This window comes from Canis lupus, chromosome 10 (genome assembly GCF_011100685.1).
Source record: "Canis lupus familiaris isolate Mischka breed German Shepherd chromosome 10, alternate assembly UU_Cfam_GSD_1.0, whole genome shotgun sequence".
Classification (NCBI taxonomy): Eukaryota; Metazoa; Chordata; class Mammalia; order Carnivora; family Canidae; genus Canis; species Canis lupus.
The window spans coordinates 48955035-48979687 of record NC_049231.1 but is presented as its reverse complement, the minus strand read 5'-3'; the positions used below and the strand labels follow the sequence as shown (position 1 = coordinate 48979687).

General features: G+C 37.4%; 1 protein-coding gene and 1 pseudogene across 1 annotated transcript in view; both read left to right on the top strand.

Moving 5' to 3' along the window:
* Positions 1-24653, top strand: part of SRBD1 (S1 RNA binding domain 1) — a 189748-nt gene that overhangs the window by 12289 nt on the left and 152806 nt on the right. Inside the window, exons 4-7 of the mRNA XM_038551198.1 lie at positions 2669-3034; positions 13660-13826; positions 17700-17817; positions 18846-18984. Coding sequence (XP_038407126.1) covers positions 2669-3034; positions 13660-13826; positions 17700-17817; positions 18846-18984 — 790 coding nt within the window. The remainder of the gene's footprint in view (positions 1-2668; positions 3035-13659; positions 13827-17699; positions 17818-18845; positions 18985-24653) is intronic.
* LOC474576 (DnaJ (Hsp40) homolog, subfamily A, member 1 pseudogene) lies at positions 10685-12139 on the top strand (annotated as a pseudogene).

The window sequence follows — 24653 nt, the reverse complement described above, 5'->3', positions numbered from 1 at the left end:
TAATTTAAAAATTATTAAGTTTTAATATTTTATTTATTCATGAGAGACACAGAGAGAGAGAGAGAGAGGCAGAGACACAGGCAGAGGGAGAAGCAGGCTCCATGCATGGAGCCTGACGTGGGACTCGATCCCGGGTCTCCAGGATCAGGCCCCGGGCTGAAGGCAGCGCTAAAACACTGAGCCACCAGGGCTGCCCCTAAAACTTAATAATTTTTAACTGCATTGTTAAACTCACATTGTTTTACTATAAGTGTTTGTCAGTGAAGGGAACATTGATTGCTAGTACTACTTGATGCCATTGCCTTGGGTTTTGCTACCATTGCTCTTGTACTATCATCGAAATGTCAACAAAAAAAAAAGGCAAATCATGTTTAAGCATTATTGTGAAGAGTTTGATCTGACAAATCCCCTAAAAAGTTCTGTGGACAACACTGAGAAACACTCAGTAAATCTTGCCTGAAGGGTCCAAAGAGGGTAACTTTAAGTGTTTTTGTGATTGTTGACTTTTTTTCCTTTTGATCATTTTACATTTTCTTCATTTCTTTGTCTACTTCCTTTTCCCTCTCCTAGGAGATTGTCTAGATATGATAGTGGTGGTAATAATGGTGGTGTCTACAGATATTTTTAGTTCTTACCATCAGCCAGGCAACATGCTCAACAGTTGGGTTGCATAAGCTTACTTAAATCTTAACTCACAACAACTACTCGAGGCAGTTGCTATAACTATCCTGATTTTATAGATAAGAAAGCCAGGGAAAGAAATCTGAAGTGATTTCCTTATGGGTAGCAGATAGTACATGATGGAACTGGAATTCTAAGTTAGCAACATGATTTTGAGAGCATTTCAGGAACACATATGTCTCTCATGGGTGGTTTTATCTCAGCCATGCTCATAAGAAGGATGTATAAAAACAGAGTGCTGCTTTAATAATTAATGATTTGATATAATAATCACAAGGATATGAAATTTTTCCGACTGATAACTGTCCTCAGAGGCTAAAGTAAGTAGGCATTTAAGTAAGAATCAGAAATTTACTCATTGAGCATGGATCCAGATTGGGGGAATTAAAAAAATCCATTCTTTTGGATTAATTGAACGCCTGCTGTGTTCTAGGCATTAATGTTTGTCACAATGACATCACATGTTTTAAATGCATGAATCTAAGGTAGTCTGGTGTATGCATCTCACAGGAGGGCTGTCTTACCTTTGGGACCAAAATACTCATAGTCCATTTGCTAAGCTTTCCTCTTCTTTGTACGTTGCTTAGAAGAATGGCTGATCATAGATGGTATTTGCTTTTTATAGTTCCTCTTTTTCTTCTCCTACATGGTTAACAGCCCTCTGTACAGTTGACACCTTTTTCTTCGGCTATGTCAAGTCATTTGATCAGGCTATTATTAACTCTTATGGACCTCAGAATCATTCTATTTTTATATCTCTGTTCTTATCCATAATGTTTCAGCTAAAAATGTAATACTCAGAGGGCTATCTAATGTACATCATTTCCAGGTTAGGTGGTGGTAGGTGGGTATTAGGATGGGGATGCTCTTTAGGTAGTTCCCAGGATTTTTAGTAGTCAATAATTCTGGGAAAATACTTGATAGGAGAGAAAATTGAATTTTGACTGACAAATAGTTTGAGAATTCTTTTATTTGAGTTTGTGCTAGCTACATCTACTTAGTTAACCAAAAACAGGCTAGCTGGTGAAACTGTAAACTCCATACAGGTAGGGTCTGTATGTTATTTACCATTCCAGTGCCAAAATGAATGCCAGGTGTCATTCCTTCACACCTGAGCTGTCATGAGGGGTAGGGGTGGTGGAGAGAGTGGCCCCTAGACACTAGTGTGGACTATTATGTAGATTCCTCCTAAAGAAAAATGCCTGACACTACTCTGCTCTGTTTTCTGTTCCCTGGGCTTCTGCATAAATTGGTGTCAGGTATAGCCTATTGAGTTTTATGAGTATGTAAGTGTTATTTTTTCCCCCAAAGGGTTGACTTTTGATTGCAAGCTTTAAAATCTTGGTTTTCCCAGCATGCATAGACTTATCCTTTACTCATTTTTAAAAGTGAAACTTTTTATTTCTAGGTAATTATAGATTCACATGCAGTTGTAAAAAATAATACAGAGGCAGTGTACCCTTTAATTTCTTCCAATGGTAACATTTTACAGAACTATAACAAAATATCACAACCATGATATTTACACTGATAAAATCCAAGGATCTTAGGAGATTTCTCCTAAGAGAATTTTTTTTTGTCCACTTATTTGTGTACTTCTGTATAATTTTGTCATCTGTATGCATATGTGTTGTATCCATCAGTCAGAATAGTTCGGTTACCACAAGATCCCTAGTACTGCCTAGTATTTGCCATTTTGTAGTAATACCCACCTCCCTCCAAACCCTTGCTCCTGTCTCTGACCTTTAGTAACCACTAATTTTTTCAGGAATATTATATAAATTATAAACCATTAATGTTATGTAAGTTATAAAGTATGTAACTTTTTGCAATTGCCTTTTTCCACTTCCACTCTACATAGTTTCCTTGAGATTCGTCCAGGTTATTGTGTGTGTCAGTAATTTTTCCTTTTTTATTGCTGAATAATATTTCAGAGCACTTGGTTTTTATCTTTTAATTCTCATGTATTCTATTTGTGGTTTGATAGAATAACTCTGTGGCTATTGCTGATGTTGATTTGGAAGACAAAAAAATTAAAGTGGATACCGTGAAGACTTTGAAGACAGCAAAGGCAAAACGGAAGAATTCAGGTCAGTCACCTGCAGGTCAGAGGATCAAAAAGCTGAAAGTTGATGAAGAATCCAACAGGGCCAGCACTGCAGAGACACCATCCACAAGCACCTTGTGGGAAGGTGTGTGCAAGAAGGAAGAGAGCGAAGATGACTTCACATTTGGTCAGTCCCCTTTAAAGAAAATGAAGACTGAAACATGTCCTCAGGGGCAGCCTGTGAGGTTTCCAGCAAATGCAAACAACATTAAAGAGGAGGTGGAAATGAACTGGGACATAGTACAGGTATGTGCAGTCATCCTCTTGTCATTTTAGTTCACTAGGTTCCTTTCTTTTTGACTAAGATAGTGGCACTGGGTAAGGAAAGGGTTGGGAGTTTTCAGGTCTCTTCAGTTTTGCTAGTGATTTCTGGAGACCTCATCTATTGGTTCCTATCCTAGGTGTACTATTTTATATTATAGCTCATTATCATCAGATCTTGAGCTAAGAGCTGTGACCTCAGGTGAGGGGGATCTCTGCCATGGTGTTTTAGTGAACATGTACTCTACAGAGCTTGCACCAACAAACTGGGCCCTCATAAATTCATTGTTAAGGTTTTATTTTGAATTTGGACTATAAAAGCAATGTGAGTAATTAGGTCATTGGCCATTAGTACTGTTCTAATTCTTAATGTAATGTTGTAATATACAGTAAACAAGGTCTAGAAATTTCCTAGGAAAACTATCTGAATTCCAACTTGAGCTGCCTTGGATTTCTTGCCATTTCTTGGTTGGTTTTGGGGATGACAGAGAAGACCTGAAGAGTGACTTTTAAATGGTGATTCTCAACCTTTTGTCAATGCCAACACATTCTGGGGACATTTCAAACTTAATTATGGCAGTGCCTTTCAGGGTAGAGAAGTGTGACTTCCCTTCTTGGCTGTCTCATGGTGATTCTGATGGGTACTCCTTCCCTTTCTGTGAATTACTGCTCTAGAGCCTGGGAGCCTCTGCTGGCTCCTAATACTACTTCCCAGTCTGGGACTGTCTGCACGTTACCTTTTTCTTCAGAGGAGTTTTTTTTCCCCCCGTGTTGTCTCTTCTATAACCTATTAGTGGAACATCAGCAGGAATTTTTAATTATGATTTTTCTTTTCTCTGGCCCACTAAGGAATAAAATGTTGCCTCAGAGCTTTCTTTTCATTCTTGTTCTTGAACTAAACCGTGTATAATTAGGCTCCTTTATATACCATCTTTATCTTTATTCACTTAGGTCTACAAAGACATGTTTTTTTGAAACTTTTTCTCCCTACTCCACTCCCACACAAGGACATGTTTTAAAAGGATGGATCATAGACCATCTGCATCAGATTCACCTGAAAGCTTTCCTAAAATGCAGACACCTTGTTTAGTTTCAGTCCAGACTCCTAGGGGCAGGTGGATGTGTTTCCTTTCCTTTCACTAACACTTAGAAGCTTATTTCTCTGCTGTGAACATAGATCTGCCTCTAGTGGACGGTGAACAGGAGGGAGGGAAGAGGGTTTCAGAGACCATGAAGTCTCTTGAGATGCAGAGATAAATTCTTCAAGGTTTAGGGCTACTTACCCTATGACACTTTGCTTCACACCCATCTCCTAATCTGTGTAACGGAGAAGGAGATGAAATGGTCCTTCCTTAGCCCATTATCTCTTGGTTTCAAGTAATGGAAACCTACTTGTAATGAACTGAAACAGAAAAGAGTTTATTACCAGGGACACAGAGGTCTTTCAGAGAATGGAAGGGACAAAGTGTGGTCAAGTCTCCCAAAGGCCTTGAGCCAGAAATTGGAAAACCATGAGGACTTGAAGGCACTTTTTCAGTTTTTTTTTTTCTTTTCAGTTCCAAGCATTGTTTTCTCCTCCTCCTTCTTATTGGGAGTGATTTTTGACAGCTCAAACAAGCCTGTTCTTGGAATATGGCACACCTTACTTGTGAGTTAGGAAAAATGGTTAAACTACAGCTGTTATTTTGGTTGAGCAACCTGACAACTAGTAAGCTCAGCATTTTCTAGATGGGTTTAGGGGTTGCCCGGGGAACTTTGGGTATGATTTTTATATGTTTTGTTGTTGATGTTGTTGTTGTTGTTGTTTTTATAACCAGAGGTAGTCATCCTTGTTAAACCTGAATTACTTTTTTAGACTATTCTTGTGGTATATGTGGATTTCTTTTCCTTTCCTTTCTTACTCCCCCATAGACAGCAGAGAGTAATTTTATTTTGGCACTGCATTCCTATTTCCAAACATGGTTGACAACAGTGGCAGGTGTAGGAGAGAAGAGTGAGAGTCACCAGTGCAGAGTCCGACAGTCAGGAAGGCCTCTAGCCTTTGGATGACCAGTCATTCAAACACCTGTGATAGGCATATTATCTGCCACAAAATATGTGGCCAAGTTCTTTGGGGAAATCCTGAAAGATACCTAGTTAGGAAGAAATTGTTGATGGAAATTAATTGTAAAGAGATTATTAATCATTACTAATTGATCAAGTGGGAAATGTCACTTATATTTCCTTCATGTTCCGCATGGCCCCTTGCTGCTTTCACAGTGTGTTATTGAACTCTGAAAAGTCTATTGCTTTTTCAGGAATATCACCATCTTGTTTGGGAAGGGAATACAGTTCCCTAAAATACTTTAGTACTTAAGTTTTTTATAGATTTTATTTATTTTTATTTATTTATTTTTTTGGGATGAAAAAATTTATATTTAGATTTAGCCAGCTGGACTCAGTTTAGATGATCCCAATTTTTTTGGCAACATCCAAAGCATCATAGTCAGGAGCCGGTTGAACAAGAGGAGCCTTCTTCTCTCCATCAGGCCTGATCAGGGTGTTGACCTTCACATCAGTGTCATAGAACTTCTTTACAGCCTGTTTTATCCACTGCTTATTGGCCTTGACATCCACAGGGAAGTGTGTTGTTGTCTTCTATTTTCTTGATGGCTGACTCGGTAGTCAGAGGGAGTTTGATGATGGCATAGTGATCAAACTTATTTCTCCTGGGGGCACCCTTTTGAGACTGTGTGGGCTGCTTTCAGAGATGCAGTGTTGGTTGTTGGAATGTAGGGGACATGCAGATCTTTTTTTGTGATTGTGAATGCCTTTCAGCACCACTTTCTTGGCCTTCAAAGCCTTTGCTTTGGCTTTGGCTTTGGCTTTGGGAGGGGCAGGGGCTTTGTTCTTCACCTTCAGTGCCATCTTCATGAAAGGGCTAGACTTTATGCATAAACGTACTTTGTGGCCATTTCTTAATCAGGCTTTGGGAATTTCCAGATCCCTTGAACGGAGGCAACCTATTCTTCAGCCCTTTCCCCCACACTGCAAATGTGTGGTCATTATCAGAAACTAATTTTCATTAAAGAACATTATATAATTATGCAAATACCATGACCTTCTTTAGAATTTGAAGAGGTAACTAGCTACAATCAGTTTTTAGAAAATTAAATGCTTCAAAATGGTGATTGCTGTTATAGTCTTTTTATTTTGAGGGGCCTGGGAGTATGGGAGTAGAGTAGCCACATATAATATGTTAGTAAAGTTTGCTAAATTAGGGAGGAAAAGCAAGCAAAGCCTTCTTTATTAGCTATTTTTCTTGCAAGAGATAATGGGAAATGATATGGGTGAAGAGGACCATGGGATAACAAAATTGGGGAAAGAAGTGAGATGGAAAGGGGGTTTGAGTATCTCTGAGTTGGCTTTCTCACTGTATTTCCGCATATAAGCACACACCACCCATTAACAGGTTACCTGTTTGTTCCAGGAGGGATTAAGTTAAAACAATTGGATTAGCCGTTTTTGTTTCTTTGATTTAGCTGGTATTTGTTATGGGCGCTTTAAAATACCTATTTTTGAAATATATATACTTAAGTGTATAGCTCATGAATGTTTGAAAATAACAAGCTTCCAGATCAAGAAACAGAACCTTACCCAGTACCCAACGAGCCCCTTTTATATGGTTTTCCAATCTCCTGTCCCCTTTCCTGTAACCACCCTTCTGACTTCTAACAGCATAGTTTTTCCTTTGCAGTCTTTAAGGAAGCTTCTGTGTGATAAATTAAGTGATATAATAAATAGGCAGGAGTAAAGAGAACAGCAGGAATCAAAAGCTTTTCATAAAGGAGGTGTTCAACTGCTGATTGGGAAATGATTTTGAGTAGAAAATTTTCTCTCAAGTCTACTCATTAGAATTCTAATGAGTAGAACTTAATTTAGGTGTTCTTTTAAAACATAGATGCTGCCAGGACGATTAAGGCTATAGTTTGTTGATACCCAGATATTTTCTTTTTTAATTCAGGAAATGGGAATATAGATTGGAAAAATAAATCTCAGGATACTTTGGGAGAAGGCCATTTTGTTAGAAGTTTTAGACACCAGAGGGCAGTATAAAGGAACGGTTTTATCTGCAGTTGATTCAGGAAGAGAAGTGAGGCTATTTGATTAATTTGTATTTTTGTCCCCCAAAATATCATCTTGCTTTGCACACAAATCAGATTTTTGAAAAGGTAATGTAGCTTGTAGACTTTGGGCGATTCATTTAGCTTTTTTGGGCCTCAGTTTTTCTTTCTATAAAATGGGAGTAATAACTGTCTCATGTAGTTTGAGTTAATTCTGAATATGTGAAAGTGTTGAGAACATAATAAGCTCTATACAAATGTTAGCTTGAAACAAGTCACAAAAAGTGCCTCTCATATTTAAGTGTTAGAATTGAAAAAAATCCTGAGACCGCCTTCTTTTTTACTTTACTCTCATTCCTAACCAGTTAAGTATAAATATTATTAAAGTAATAAATGTGAGTAGTTTCAAAATAAAAACTATGATAGTTCTCTGCCTTACCCTTACCCATCCCTGAGGTTTGATCTCTACTTTCAACTCTTTCAGTTACATCTTTGTTGATTGCCTCATTTTTCTAAAACACAGATTTCTGGGCCCTAACCCAGAGGTGGTTCTTCAGTGGATCTGGGTGGGGCTCAATAATTTGCATTTCTGGCAAGTTCCCAGGTGCTGCTTATGCTACTGGTTTGGGGACCACACATTGTGAGCCACTTTCTCTAGTCCACAGATTTCACTGACTCATAAAATGTCACAGGGGTTTGTACAGGGAGGTTGGCTCAACAGCTGAAATTAAGTAATAAGCAGATCATCACTGAGTGGCTCAATATTGAGTATAAGTTCAAACTCTACCTGGAATCCAACCATCTAGCTTCATCCACCTTTCCATTTCTCACCTCATCTTAACACCCTTTGTACATTTTAGCATTGCTGAATTTACAGGAATTTAAAAAACGTGCAGTAGTTTCTCATTAGTGCCTTTTGACATGCCGTTCTTTCTTCATGGAATTCCTGCCCCTATCTGGCTGCCTGAAGATACACCTTCATTCTCTTTGTTGCTTTTCCATTGCTGCAGAATTAGATGTTTGTATCTCCCATGTGCTCTTAAAATAATCTACATGTGCTTCTGTCAGAGTACAGATCACTATATATATATATATATATATATATATATATATTTTTTTTTTTTTTTAAGATTTTATTTATTTATTCATGAGAGACACAGAGAGAGAAAGAGGCAAAGACACAGGCAGGGGGAGAAGCAGGCTCCATGCAGGGAGCCCAACGTGGGACTTGATCCCGGGTCTCCAGGATCACACCCTGGGCCAAAGGCAGGCGCTAAACCGCTGATCCACCCAGGGCTGTCCTAGATCACAATATATTTTAACTACTCATCTGTCTGTTTTCTTTCTAGCTTATAAGCTCCTTGGGAAGAGGGACTTGTCATTTTACATTTGATTTTCACTGGCTTGGTATGGTTAATGGCACATAATAAGAGCTAAAATAAACAGTTGACCAAATTAAGACAGAAGGAATTAGATGATTTGGAGGCCCAAAACTGGAGACTACTTATACGGAGTTTTGTTATGTTTAATTTCATGGAGCAGCATCTATATAAATCTAAATATAAATCTATATAAATCTATATAAGCAGCAGTGTACACTTCCTTAACACATATGATGCTTCTGGATTTGTTAAGACCTAGTTCAACCCAAATTTGGATCTTGGGCTATGGGGGGGCCTTTTCAGTTAATAGTAGCTGAGGTAGTTTAGAATAGTGGGAACCCGTAGGTTCCTGTAACAATCACACAAAATGATGAGCATTTTAGTCATTTTTCATTTCTTACATCTGTCTTTTAGAATCTGGCCTATCTTTCAAGGGCCAGCTGAAATGCTACCCCTGTAGGAAGCCTTCCTTGATAACCCCCGGGAGACTTTTCTCTGAAAACAGTCTATCATTGGCACATCCTATTTTATTTGTACTTATTTGCATTGACATTTGCCTTCTCTTCTAGATTGTTTACTCCTTTAAGACAGTACAGCTTAGAATCACACTTAGGAAGGGATTTTAAAACTAGGTCGCAGTGGTTGGACTTTTACCAGCAGGTTGGTAAGAGTCATTGGGGGCTTGTGTTCAGAAGAAGAAAAAAAGAAAAAAAAATACTCAATTTATTATATCTGTGTTTTAGAAACATAATCAGGAGTAATGTAGAGAGGCTGGGTGGAAAGTATAGAAAACAAAACTGCTCTGTGGTTCAGATAAAAGATGATATTAACAGAAAGGGAACTTGAGGGGAAAGAACAGACATGTTAGAAGTTCAGTTTGCTTCCTTGGGGGCAGATTAGATGGTCGTGATAGGGAACACACAGTGATACTGAGAACTTACTAGAATGTTTAAGCATTGAAGGATATTTCTTAACCTCTAACAGAAGTTTGATCAGTGCACTGATACAGTCTTTCCATGATTCTCTTAGCACTGCCATCCTCAGCTTCAGGAGTCTACATGTACAAACCGTGTTTCTCTAGAAGAAATTGTACCTGGGTCCAGAGTTTCAACCCAAGTCTTGAGCTTCATGCTGACTGGACCAATTTTTCTGACCATACTCTGGCACTTAATTATAAAACAACTGAATACTGAACAAAATGCTGTGGAGGTGGAGTTGAGGTCAAGTACCCTCAAGGGACATAGCTGCTATCTAATGGAAAGTTGGAGTTGAAGGAGATAGCTGTAATATCCCTGATGGTTTCTGTGGTAGAAAATGATGTTGGCTGGAGTAAGAAATAGGATGAGGTATAGGTTTGAGAAAATACTGATGAGTCTGATTTTGTCAGGGTCAGGGAAGATAACAACTAAGATCAGAATTTCTGAATGAGGGAGCCTCAGGAATGCCTTTAAAGAGAGAAGCAACTGGACATGTTCTAGGAAACTAAGAGAAAGTCATTGGGGCTGGTTTCCAATGAGGGGAAGACTGGATAAGATGAGATTGATAAGAGGCTGATTTTTTGGGTCATGGTAAGGAGTTTAGATTCTAAATGCAATGGGAAATCATTGAAAGGTTTTGATCAGTCAAGTGACATGATCCAGTATACATTTTTTCTTCTTCTTCTTCTTCTTCTTCTTCTTTTTTTATATTTCTTTATTTTGGAGAGAGAGAGAGCGAGCAAGACAGCGTGTGCATAAGTCAGGGGGGGAGGAGTCAGAGAGAGTGGGAGACAGAGAATCTCAAGCTGACTCCCCAGTGAAGTGCCCAACTTGGGGCTCAATCTCATGATCCTGAGGTCATGACCTGAGCTGAAATCAAGAGTCAGACGCTTAACTAAGCCACCTAGGCACCTCTGAGTAACAATAAAAAAAAAAAAATCCGGGATCCCTGGGTGGCTCAGTGGTTTAGCACCACCTTCAGCCCAGGGTGTGATCCTGGAGTCCTGGGATCAAGTCCTGCGTCAGGCTCCCTGTATGGAGCCTGCTTCTCCCTCTGCCTGTGTCTCTGTCTCTCCCCCTCTGTCTGTCATGAATAAATAAATAAAATCTTTAAAAAAAATCCTTGTTGGTTCATGGAGACTAGAATAGATGGGATTGAATTGGATGCAAAAGGGAACTTTCCAGAACGCTCAGTGAGACGCAGAGGAGCGGCGGCTGCCTGAGCTGCGCCCAGCAACGCGCTCCTACCCGCTCCCCCACACCGGCTTCGGCCCTCTCACTGGCTGTAGAAAATGGTGAAAGAAACCACTTACTATGATGTTTTGGGGGTGAAACCCAATGCCACCCAGGAGGAATTGAAAAAGGCTTACAGAAAACTGGCCTTGAAGTACCACCCTGATAAGAATCCAAATGAAGGAGAGAAGTTTAAACAGATTTCTCAAGCTTATGAAGTGCTCTCTGATACAAAGAAAAGGGAATTATATGACAAAGGAGGAGAACAGGCAATTAAAGAAGGTGGAGCTGGTGGTGGTTTTGGCTTCCCCATGGACATCTTTGATATGTTTTTTGGAGGAGGAGGCAGGATGCAGAGAGAACGGAGAGGTAAAAATGTTGTACATCAGCTCTCAGTAACCTTAGAAGATGTATATAATGGTGCAACAAGAAAACTAGCTCTGCAAAAGAATGTGATTTGCGATAAATGTGAAGGCCGAGGTGGTAAGAAAGGAGCAGTCGAATGTTGTCCCAATTGCCGAGGTACTGGAATACAAATAAGAATTCATCAGATAGGACCTGGAATGGTTCAGCAAATTCAATCTGTGTGCATGGATCAGGGCCATGGGGAACGGATCAGTCCTAAAGATAGATGTAAAAGCTGCAACGGAAGGAAGATAGTTCGAGAGAAGAAGATTCTAGAAGTGCATATTGACAAAGGCATGAAAGATGGCCAGAAGATAACATTCCATGGTGAGGGAGACCAAGAACCAGGACTGGAACCAGGAGATATTATCATTGTTTTAGATCAGAAGGACCATGCTGTTTTTACTCGACGAGGAGAAGATCTTTTCATGTGTATGGATATACAGCTGGTTGAAGCCCTGTGTGGCTTTCAAAAGCCAATATCTACTCTTGACAGCCGAACCATCGTCATCACCTCTCATCCAGGTCAGATTGTCAAGCATGGGGATATCAAGTGTGTGCTAAATGAAGGCATGCCAATTTATCATAGACCATATGAGAAGGGTCACCTAATCATGGAATTTAAGGTAAACTTCCCCAAGAACGACTTTCTCTCTCCTGATAAACAAAAACTCCTACCTGAGAGGAAGGAAGTAGAAGAGACTGATGAAATGGACCAGGTAGAACTTGTGGACTTTGATCCCAATCAGGAGAGACGGCGCCATTACAATGGGGAAGCATATGAGGATGATGAACATCATCCTAGGGGTGGTGTTCAGTGTCAGACTTCTTAATGGGGCTGGTGAATAACACTGCTGCTGGCATTTTAGATGCAGTAGTGGATGAGTGAAGGACTATAATCATAGCTCACTACTTGCTATTGTTTTTGTTTTAATATTCAACTATAGTAGTGTTTTAAAAGCTAAATGAAGAATAAACTCAAATATAAAAGCTCTGAAAAAAAAAAAAAGAATTGGATGCAAGAATAGTTACAGGCTATTGAGTAATCCTGGTTGATCTAGATAGGTGTAGGGAGGAAGAAATGAACAGGAGTGATAGGACTACAGAAATATTTTGCGGTTGGGTGAATTAATTCTTTTGATAGAGTGGCTTTAAGAGTTGAAGGAAATGAAAGGGTTAGACTCTTAGTTTTCTGGCTTGAACTGCTGTTTGGACATAATAACGGGGAACACTGGAGGAGGAATAAGTCTGAGAGGAAGATCACTTTGCAAAGCCATTTGAGATGCCCATTATGTTTTCAAGAGAATATGTCAGGTAGTTATCTAAATGAGTCTGGAGCTCATGTGGAAGGCAGCCAGGGCTGGAGATGTGAAGTTGGCATTCTCACTCACCGGAGAGAGGGTATCAATGCATCAAAATGGTAATAAAATATAGGCCTCGGAATTTAAGATGCCCAGAAGAATGAGCATATCCTCCTTGGATAGTCTCTGGATTTCAGCCTTTTATTTCATCTGTAGTTTTGAAATTCATTCTATTCTATATATTAACTTGATTTTGTTAATTAGTTGATTATGATAATTCTTTAATAATTTTTCTGGGTTTTTATTACCCTTCAGTTTTGACTGATCTTGGGCATCAAAATTGAGATAGTAATAAAATTTGTGCCTTTTGTGCTATACTTTGAAAAATCTGCTTAGGTTTTGAGAACAGTTACTGAGATTGCATTTCCTTCTTTCTCTTCTTGAGGCTGACTTCTTTACCTTTCTGCTTACATGTACCTTCTCCTGAAACCCATAGATTTATTTTATTAAAAAGACTTAATTATTTCAAATATGTAGTATATGTGTATGATATTAAAATCAAAAGATCACAGGAATCTTCCTATCCTCATTCAGCCAGTGTTCTTAGTAAGCAATGTTCCTAGGTTTTGTGAGTCATTCCATTTCAGTTTACATGGTATTCTACTCTTATCATATCATGATTTATTTACCAGTTTCCCATTATAGACTTAGGTTTTTGCTCACTTTTATTATACTGCAAAAAGTTCTTCAAAAAATATCGCTATAAATAATATCATTTCCCAAGGGTATGAATACATCAGGAGTGGAATTGCTGGGTCAAAGAGTTTATGTATTATAAATTTTGATAGATATTGCCAAACTGTTCTTCCTCTAGTGGATGGACCATTGCATTTTCTCACTAGCAGTGAGACAACAGTGTCATGTGTTGACATGTCAATGAGTTACTAACTCCTTGATCTTTACTGCTAACTCTTGAGAGGGGAAAAATGTGTCTTATTGAGCCTTGTAGAACTTGAATGATTATACAGTGGCTTTATTGGATTTTACTGAATTACTATTTTGATTGTCAGTACATATATGTATTTTTTTAAACCACAGAAAGTAGTTTCTAAGTGACTGGAGAACATTATCTGATTCTATATTTGAACCATACATTACAGTATAGATGTTTAATTTTCAGGATTTTAAATCACTATCCTTAATTTGCAGGTTTTATCTGAGAGAACTAATATTGAACTTTGGGTATGTGCCAACATTATTCGTCTCTTTAATGATGATAACACAATTCCCTTCATTATACGGTATCGAAAAGAGCTTATTAATAACCTTGATGCTGATTCCTTGAGAGAAGTTCGACAAACCCTAGAGGAGCTCCGGTAAGAAACCTGGGAAGAACCTACTGTGAGGGGAAAGAGGCCATGTGAGCTAGGGAGGAGAAACAGTGAAGAAATGAATGACAGCATATTTCAACAGTTCCATTGTTTTGTTTTCTTGAATTATTATAATCTGAATATAGTTGCCTTCTGACAGAGGAAGTCAGCTCCATTTTATTTCTTTAGGTGTATACAGAGTCCCTCTGCTGGAGTGTTTATGCATAGCTTGGGGCATACATGGGCAGAAAGGAGGTTTGCATTAAAAGTATGTGCCTAAGAGTTTGACCATTATATTCTTTCATAGAATTGGTTGTGCATATGGCAAAGGAAAGAAACTGAGAAAAATGCATTTTAGTCTGAATCTTCAACAGCTTATTGTAAAACTATCCTCTTAATATTATGAAGTCCTAAAATGAAGAGTTTTTTGGTGTATACAATTTGGAGGGAAATATGTATATTTCCTTTTTCTAACCTTTTAAAGGGCATGATATTTTGATATTAGTGGGTCTTAAGTTTTGTGTGGCCATAGAATGAAAAGCACCCTTCCAAAAATTATTCTTCTGGACTTACTGTAATAATTTAGAAATAAGCATGCAAAGACTATATTATATTTTTCAGTAGAGTTTATTAAAACACTCTTCACCATTCATGCATTTATTGCACATCTCCTACAAGCCAAGCACTGTGTTGTTAACATGTTTGTTTTTCAACTTTATGACAAGGATCTGATTAAAATTGAATATAATCTTACCTTCAAGCCATTCTCAAAGTGCTAAAAGTTATTTTTACAAGCAGCCTAATAATCTTCCTATGATTTTGGCGGGAACCTGCATCTTACTAGCATTTCTACACCTTTTGTTAAAGTTCTTTTAGTCCAGGAGTATTAAAATGCTAATAAGTGGAGAGTTAAAGTTCACTGAGAGGCAAAATCAATTAACCAACCCAGAAGCATAAATGACTAGGTTATCAAGTAGATTCAGAATCAAGCCTTCCAGGGCCAGGTTAGTAATGAGCATCAAGGGATACAAACTGTAGATCCTAACCCCTAAGAGGAGTGGCATCTACTCCAGCTGATTACTGACATCAGGCTTGTCTACCCAGCTTGCCAGCTTATCCTATTTTTTAAAAGAACCCGGCAATTTGAGTTATTATATAAAAATTTTCTGGGCTAGATGAAATCACCTACAGGCCACATGTTGAAGGCCAGTAGTTTATGAATTCTGAAGTAAGCTTTCTATCTGGTTGAAGGCAAGCTAATGAAGAAAATGTGAGGATTTAGGGATCTGAAAATGAGGAAAGTGTCACAAACGAACAAGAATAGTCTATTTAAAAATTAATGATAATCTGGAAGGAGCCTCCGTGTCCATTGAAAGATGAATGGATAAAGAAGTTGTGGTCTATATATACAATGGAATATTAGCCATTAGAAACAACAAATACCCACCATTTGCTTCAACGTGGATAGAACTGGAGGGTATTATGCTGAATGAAGTAAGTCAATTGGAGAAGACAAACATTATATGGTGTCATTCATTCGGGGAATATAAAAAATAGTGAAAGGGATTATAGGGGAAAGGAGAGGAAATGAGTGGGAAATATCAGAAAGGGTGACGGAACATGAGAGACCCCTAACTCTGGGAAACAAACAAGGGGTAGTGGAGGGGAGGTGAGTAGAGGGACGAGGTGACTGGGTAACGGGGACTGAGGGGGGCACTTGATGGGATGAGCACTGGGTGTTATGCTGTATGTTGGCAAATTGAACTCCAATAAAAAAATATACAAAAAAATTAATATAATATTTGGTTGTATGGAAGACAAATAGAAGCTTTATGTGCAGGTTATTATTATTTTCTTTTTCTATAAAAAAACACTTTTGCAAATGAGTTCATTCCCTGGGTGTCTATTAATTGTGAAATACATTGAATATTAGTGGAGGAAATTTCTCCAACTAAGTGGGAATATTGACTGGGGCTTGAAGACCTTTAGTATACCATACAGAGATTTGGTAATGAGGTATAGTCTCTATTTTTCCTTAAGCTCAGCATTTTCTATAACTAAAGCATTGGTTTTTAATCTGTTAATTGCTAGCTATAAAGGAGTAGTGAAGTTAATGTAATGGGTCATTACCACTTTAACAAAAATTAAATAGACAATAGAAAATGTAAGAGTGTAGTTTATGTAGTAAAGGTAAATATTGTCTCATGAAACTGTTTATGTTTATGTAACTGTTTATTATACATATTTATATGTACATATAATTTTTATATATAAAATTATATATGTGTATATGTGTACTAGGTTGCAAAGTAAAAAACACTTTTTACTGAGGGTCACTAAAAATGTGAATAAAAGAGGTTGATCATGGATAGTAGGAAAAGCTTCCATATTTTCTCTAAAGATGCCTTTCCTCTTCTGTATATACAGGCCAATAGGACATTGGCCTCTTGTCAAAATGACCCTAGTGTGATTCAGCCCCTGAAAACAGTCTTGGACTACCAGGAATGTAAAAGATACACAGGTTGTAATCTGTTACTGCATAAGCTTCCTCTTTAATTTATAATCTTCTATCTTTTTTTTTCTTTTTTTATAAGTATATTTATTTTTTTTTCCTTATCAATCATTTCTAATAATCTATATTTTTGTCTAACTTTCCCCCATCACTTTAGCAAATCTTATTAGGCAGATGCTATGTAGTAAAGTAGGATGAGAGGCCTTAGATATAACGGGATTTTGTTCACAACACAGAATCATCTGAAAGTGGTGGGGTGACTGTGCCCTTGCCCCTACCTATGCATTGTTTCCTGGAATCAGCTTTTCTCAGTGAAATCCTGGCTCTCTCCATTGGAGAATGTATTTAGAAATGAGTTATGGGTGCTAGGTGTGTTGGTCCAGAGTAGTGATACCCAGTAGCAATGAGCACATCTAGCACCCATAACTTGGTTTTTGGTTACTATTTGCCTGATTCCAGGGCTGGGGCAAGGAAAGTAAAAGCCTTGAATATCTTGTGCCAGAAAATAAAGAAATGTTCAAAGAATGATGGAAATATGTCAAAAGAACACAGAAACTAACTTGGAGTGGTTACTTCTGGTCAAACTTGTAATAATTTGAGCCTGAAAATAAGTGTTACTAATGGATTATAATCATTAAATAAAATTAAAAAAATCATGAGTCTGTGGTGATATAAATAAAACAGCAAGTAAATTGGAAGTTTAATAAGGAATGGGATAGTTTTAGAGTACCTTTCCACAAAATAATTACACAGGAATAGAGTGCCTGCATCATGGAGAAATCCAAACACACTATCAAATAATCTAAGGTAATGAGTGATAGTACAAGTGAAAATCATTTCATATCACTTTTCACCTAAAAGATGCAATGATAAGAATACAGCATTACTTCTATAACAGAGAAACATCAGAGGAACTCAAACTGTAGGACATTCTACAAAATAACTGGCCTGTAACATTCTAAAGTATCAAGGCTTTGAGAATCAAGGAGAGACTGAAATAATGTTTCAGCTTGAAGGGCACCATAGACACATGGCAATTATATACAACCGACTCTTAACAGAATTCTCCATCAAGGATATTATTGAAACAATTGGTGAAACTTAAGTGAGACCTGAGGGTTAGAATATAGTAATATATCTATATCCATTACCTGATTTTAATGGCTATATTGTTATATAGGAGGAGATTCTTGTTTACAGAAAAATATATACTAAATTATTTGGGTAATGGTAACTTATTCTTAAATGGTTCAGAGGGGAAAAGAATGTTTTATGTTACCTACCACTTTTCTGTAAGTTTGAGATAACTTCAAAAAGGAAGTTTTGACACATAAGTCTAGTATTTTACAGAAGGTCTTTATTTTCAGGGCTGTTGCAAAGAAGGTTCATAGTACAATCCAAAAAATTAAGAAGGAAGGGAAGATGTCCGAGTGCTTGTTAAAAGCTTTGCTGAATTGTAAAACTTTTGAAGAACTAGAACATGTGGTAAGTAACTCTTTGAATCTTTTAATATAATACCTACCTAGGTATGTTAGGATTTGTCTCTTTTTATAGTTAAAAAAGATCTGGAAATAAAAAGCTAAAATCATCAGCCACCATTATTTAATTCAATACAGTGCAACAATATCAGATGCTTTTTTGTGTAGTTTGCTAAGATAAATAATACATAATCCATGTCTCCAAGGCATTCCCAGTTGAGTCAGGGGACAAAGGAGAGTATGTTATGGAATTGAGAACCCTAAAGGGGAGTGCTGAGGTGGAAACCTGGCTGTAAGGGTCTTCAGCATGTAGTTGGTATTGAAAGCCATGAGAATGGAACTCACTCAGGGAGAGCTTGTGGGTAAGCAAGTCCGGAGAGACCATTAAGGAACACTAACTTTTGAAGCATGGGTGGTGGAAGGGAGAGCAGAAGACAGGGAAAGAATGGTCAGGGAAGTAGGAGGAGAATCAGGAGATGATGATACCATGGAAGACAATAGGGAAGAAAATCTTAGAAGAAGGTAATGGTCAATAGTTAAGTGAATAAATGTAGCAAGGAGCTTTGGCAAGATAAGGACTGAAAAATGTATATTTGGTAATTAGAGGATCATTGTGCTTCTTTATGATACCACTCTCAGCAAGGTGTGGGAAGAGAAGCCTAATGGCTCGGATTGAAGAGTGAATGTGTTTAAAGCCGCAGAAGCATTATGTATCAGCAGCTATTAGAGGAGCTCGCTTGGGTTGAGGAGAGTACCTCATAGTCCTTGCAGTCCAGGCACTGAATTTTTAAAATGAGTAAATACAAATGACTAATATGAAATAAATAGAAAAGTATAAAGAATCAGATAAGGAACAACCATCTTCGTATAGCTAGTAATCTCAGGTTTGTATTAATTCATCTCTGAAGGGAAAGGAAAGGATTGAGCAAAGGATATCTTTAGCATTCCTACCATGTCTTCTGATTTTATGTTTCAATTTGACTTTTGCTTTTTAAAACTGAATGATATGGTATATTTTCTGACTTTTTTTTCTAGTCAGCTCCATATAAAACTGGGAGCAAAGGCACCAAAGCCCAGAGAGCAAAGCAGTTGGGATTAGAAGGAGCAGCCAAAACACTGCTTGAGAATCCAGGGGAGCTCAGTCTGCTGTCTTATATTAGACCCAATGTAAAAGGTACTGGCTTTACTTCAAGAGATCATCTCTGTTTCTTCTTCCTTTTTGAAAACTATGTTTAAAAAATTGTTTTACTAAGTAATGACTATGTAAAAGAATATTATAGCATAAAAAGAATAAGTCATTCTAATAAAACAAATCCCCATATATCTCCTGCTTAGCCATTCAGCTTCCTCTTTTGATGAAGTACCTGTTCTAGTCTTTTGCCCATTTTTATTGTGTTGTTTCTTCTATTTTTATTAATTTATAAGTCTTTTTAAAGATATTCTTTCTTAGTTATATGTATTACAATTTTTTTCTCCCAGTTTGTTACTTCTTTTCACTTTCTTTATGCTGTCTAATAAATAAAAAGAAAATAAAATAGAAGGTCTTAGTTTCATTATAGTTAATTTATTAATTCTTTTAATTTTCCTAATTTTTTTCCTAAGGTGCTTGCTTTTTTTTTCTTTTTAATGAAATTTCTTCATGTCCCAAAGTTACAAAAAGTGTCTTATGTTGTCTTTTATTTTTTTTTTTTTAATTTTTATTTATTTACAATAGTCACACAGAGAGAGAGAGAGAGAGAGAGAGAGAGAGGCAGAGACACAGGCAGAGGGAGAAGCAGGCTCCAAGCACCGGGAGCCCGACGTGGGATTCGATCCCGCGTCTCCAGGATCGCGCCCTGGGCCAAAGGCAGGCGCCAAACCGCTGCGCCACCCAGGGATCCCTTATGTTGTCTTTTAAAATTTTTACTCTATTTCTAAAAATTTAATTATACAAATAATACCTATTTTTTTTAAAGAATTTTAACGGTTCGGACATACATTATTTATAAAGTGAAGTCCTGCTTCTACACTTCTACTCTCCAGGAATTAAGGGTCTTTTTCTGAAGTGTATCTTCCTATGCTTTCATATATATATGTATATAAGAAGGAGAGTGAGCAGGGAAGAGGGCAGGGGAGAGAGAATTTCTTTCTTTCTTTTTTTAAATTTAAATTCAATTAATTAACAAATAATGTATTATTGGTTTCAGAGGTAGAGGTCAGTGATTCATCAGTCTTCTATAACACCTGGTGCTCATTACATCACATGCCCTCCTTAATATCCATCATTCAGTTATCCCATCTCTGCACCCCCTCCCCTCCAGTGACCCTCAGTTTATTTCCTATGATTAAGAGTCTTTTATGGTTTGCTCCCTCTCTGATTTCATCTTGTTTTATTTTTTCTCTCTTCCCCTATGATTCTCTTGTTTCTTTATTTTATTTTTTTGTTTATTTGCAACAGAGAGAGAGAGAGAGAGATGAGTGGAGGTAAAGGGGCAGAGGGAGAGGAAGACGAGAAGCAGACTCCTCACTGAGCAGGGAGCCCAATGCAGGGCTGGATCTCAGGATATTGGGATCATGACCCAAGCCGAAAGCAAATGACTAACTAACTGAGCTACCCAGGTGTCTCTGCTTTGCTTCTTAAATTCCACATATGAGTGAGATCATATGATAATTGTCTTTCTCTGATTTATTTCACTTAGCATAATATCCTCTAATTCATCCATGTCATTGCAAATGGCAAGATTTCATTTTTTGATGGCTGAGTAGTAGTCCATTATATATAGAATATATCTTTATCTATTTATCTATTGATGGACATCTGGGCTCTTTCCATAGTTTGGCTATTGTGGACATAACTCCTATGAACATTGGAGTGCTGGTGCCCCTTTGGATCACTACTTTTGTATCTTTGGGGTGAATACCTAGTGCAATTGCTGGGTCATGGGGTAGATCTATTTTCGACTTTTTGGGGAACTCACATACATTTTCCATATACGCCAGCTTGCATTCCCACCAGCCGTGTTCAAGGGTTCCCATTTCTCCTCATCCTCAACATCTGTTGTTTCCTGACCTATTAATTATAGTCATTCTGTTTGGTATGAGGTAGTACCTCATTATGGTTTTGATTCCTATTTCCCTGATGTCAAGTGATGTGGAGCATTTTTTCATGTGTCTTAGCCATTTGTATGTCTTTGGAGGAATGTCTGTTCATTTCTCCTGCCCATTTCTTGATTGGATTATTTGTTCTTTGGGTGTTGAGTTTGTTAAGTTCTTTATAGATTTTGGATACTAGACCTTTGATATGTTATTTTCAAATATCTTCTCTCATTCTGTTGGTTGTCTTTTGGTTTTGTTGACTGTTTTTTGCTGTGCAAAAGCTTTTTATCTTGATGAAGTCCCAATAGTCAGTTGCACCCAAAACCATAAGATACCTAGGAATAAATCTCACCAAGGAGACTAAGGATCTATACTCAAAAAACTATTGAACACTCACGAAATAAATTGAAGAAGACACAAAGAGGTGGAAAATGTTCCATGCTCATAGATTGGAAGAACAAATACTGTTAAAATGTCTATGTTACCTAGAGCAATCGATATATTCAATGCAATCCCTATCAAAATACCATCAACCTATTTCACAGAATTGGAACAAATAACCTTAAAATTTGTATGAAACCAGAAAAGACCCTGAATAGCCAAAGGAATGTTGAAAAAGAAAACCAAAATGGATGGCATCACAATTCCTGACTTCAAGTTCTATTACAAAGCTGTAATTATCAAGACAGTAGGGTACTGGCAGAAAAACAGACATAGAGATCAATGGAACAGAATAGAGTATCCAGAAAAGGACTCTCACCTCTATGGTCAACTAATCTTTGACAAAGCAGGAAAGAATATCCAGTGGAAAAGAGACAGTCTCTTCAACAAATGGTGTTGGGAAAATTGGACAGCCACATGCAGAAGAATGAAACTGGATCATTTCCTCATACCATATACAAAGACAAACTCAAAATGGATGAAAGACCTAACTGTGAGACAGGAATCCATCAAAGTCCTAGAGGAGAACAGAGACAGCAATCTTTGCAACCTTGGCCACAGCAACTTCTTACTAGACATGTCTCCAAAGGCAAAAATGAATTATTGGGGAGAGAAGATTTTCTAAGAGAAACCCATGTAAAGTGACAACTGATACATGTCAAGATATATTGGTTTTATTGACAAGATAAGCCATAGAGGGAGAGCTCTTTGAGCAAGAGTGGCTTTTTACAGGAGTGCTCTGATAGGATAGGATGGGGAGATTGGTGCTCTCCTAATTCCTATGCTCATTTTAGTTTCTTTGGCCTTCTGTTTATTCTTTTGGCTGGGAGATCTAAGTGTCTATAGGGGGCAGTCTCTGATAAGAATATCAGCACACATTCTGTCCTACACTGTAGAGAATCCTAGCATATTGTAACCTGCATCCATTTTAAACTACCCAGCAGGGGCAGCCCTGGTGGCTCAGTGGTTTAGCACTGCCTTTGGCCCAGGGCAGAATCCTGAAGACCCGGGATTGAGTCCCACGTCGGGGTCCCTGCATGGAGCCTGCTTCTCCCTCTGCCTGTGTCTCTGCCTCTCTCTCTCTCTCTGTCTCTAATAAATAAATAAAATCTTTAAAAAAAATAAAAAATAAAAAAATAAACTACCCAGCAGTGTGAGTTTGCCATTAAAAAATTAAGCATGAATGTCTGTAAAAATACAAATGTCTGTTCACATACAACTACATCTTAATATCTGTTTTGAAAAAGGCAATAATTAAAAGAAAACAAATATTGAATTTAGTGATGGATTGAAATGAGTAAAACATATTTACTTGTTTAATTTTTTTTTTTTTTTTAGATTTTTTAAAATTTATTTATTCATGATAGACATAGAGAGAGAGAGAGAGAGAGAGAGAGAGGCAGAAACACAGGCAGAGGGAGAAGCAGGCTCCATGCTAGGAGCCTGACGTGGGACTCGATCCCAGAACTCCAGGACCACGCCCTGGGCCAAAGGCAGGTGCCAAATCACTGAGCCATCCAGGGATCCCCTCGTTTAATTTTTTAATATGTATTTTTAGTTTGATTTTCAAATGATGCAAATTTAATGTTTTAATAATAGTTGAGACTGTATAGCCAAGCATTAAGGTCAGTCAGTGGGAACTTTCTTGCCCACTGATAGTATGTTTTAGAATCAAATGTTGGGGTTTTCAGAATGTCAAATGCATAAAGGTTTATTGTCTGTTCTTACTCTTTTATGATCAATTTCCTTTCTCTTTCATTTCTTTTGGTACAAAATTTTCCTTAGTTTGCACTCATACTGGGTAGGTTTGATAACTGTATCTCTTTACATGGCCATATAGGGTGATGCTTACCGAACTATATGGTGATGGACACTTGGTGATACTTCTGATCATGGAGCTAGATCAGGGCTCAGGGCAGCTGCAGTAGTACTACCACATGTGTTGAGCTTTATGTTTGCTTTATTCTCTCTCTCTTTTACTTTTATCATAAATGTCAAAGAATTACAGTTAATTACAAACAAGCTAGATACTGGTTTTTAAAGTTTGCTTGGATTGTTTTTTCTTTTCTTTGTCCTCTCATTTCTTAGGCTAAACACATATTCATGATCACCCTCAATGCTCTTTTATTTTTCTAAAGAATTTTTTTTTTTGTCATTCCCATCATTTCTCAAAGAAATGTTTAAGAAACCAGATATTTCAGCGTGAATTGGAAGATACTACTTGCCACAGATCAACAAGAATTTGGTCTGAATCAAAAAGATACATACAAGCCACAAATGGACTACATCTTAGAATTTCCAGAATATCCCCATGTTATTTATAAGGAGGAGTAGCTGATTGCTCTGTTATGTGGAAGAAGAGGTAGCCTTAGTGCAGAGAAGTGAAAAGAAGTGTTGGCCCTTCAATTTTTGTTACAGTTGCAGAGCTTTGAAGAATCTGGCTGGGAAGTTTTCACTACAAGAAAGGAGATAGGATTCTTTGCTTCTGTGGTCCTTATTTTCTCCTGATTTCATTGAGGTGCTAAACTTTTTGAACTCTGGTTATTTTTGGCTATCTTAAGCCCCAATGATCAATGCTGTCTGATGGAAGAAGATGCGTATTCAAACACACAAGACTCTTTCCCAGTCCTTTCTCTTCCTTGTTGGACTGAAAAGGGTTTATGTAATTTGAATGAGCTACCCAAGTGACTGATAATTTCTGCCTTCCATTAGGAACTACTGTTCTAGAGGTAGCTAAGGGTACCTCACAGCAGTGTTTTTCTTTTTCTTTCATTCTTTTTTTCTTCTTTTCTTTTCTTTTCTTTTCTTTTCTTTTCTTTTCTTTTCTTTTCTTTTCTTTCTTTTCTTTTCTTTTCTTTTCTTTTCTTTTCTTTTCCTTTCTTTTCTTTTTTTTTTTTTTTTACTTGAATGGATGTCAGGATCATCCAGAATTCTCTGCAAAACAAAAAATCCCAAAGTCTGGGAATCCATATTTTTAATAAGTACCTAGTGTGATTTTAATTTTGGGTCCTTAGACTATACAAAACACTGTTCTAGAGTTCTAGCATAATTTTAACTATATAAGGTTTATTAATTATAAAAGGTTTATAAATTGTATTTGCCCAAAATGATGGGGGCTTTTCAAAGATTCTTTATTATAATAGCAAAATTTATAACTTCCTTTTTCAGTTCTCTCTCATTGATGATTCTCATTGGAGATAGGTTCCATTTTTACTTCTAACTTATCACTCTGGTGTTGTTAATAAATTTTGTGTAACAATGTTGTGAGGTGCTTTGGGACTCCAGGAATTAGTGCATAGTGACTGGTTTTCTTAGATGAAGATTGAC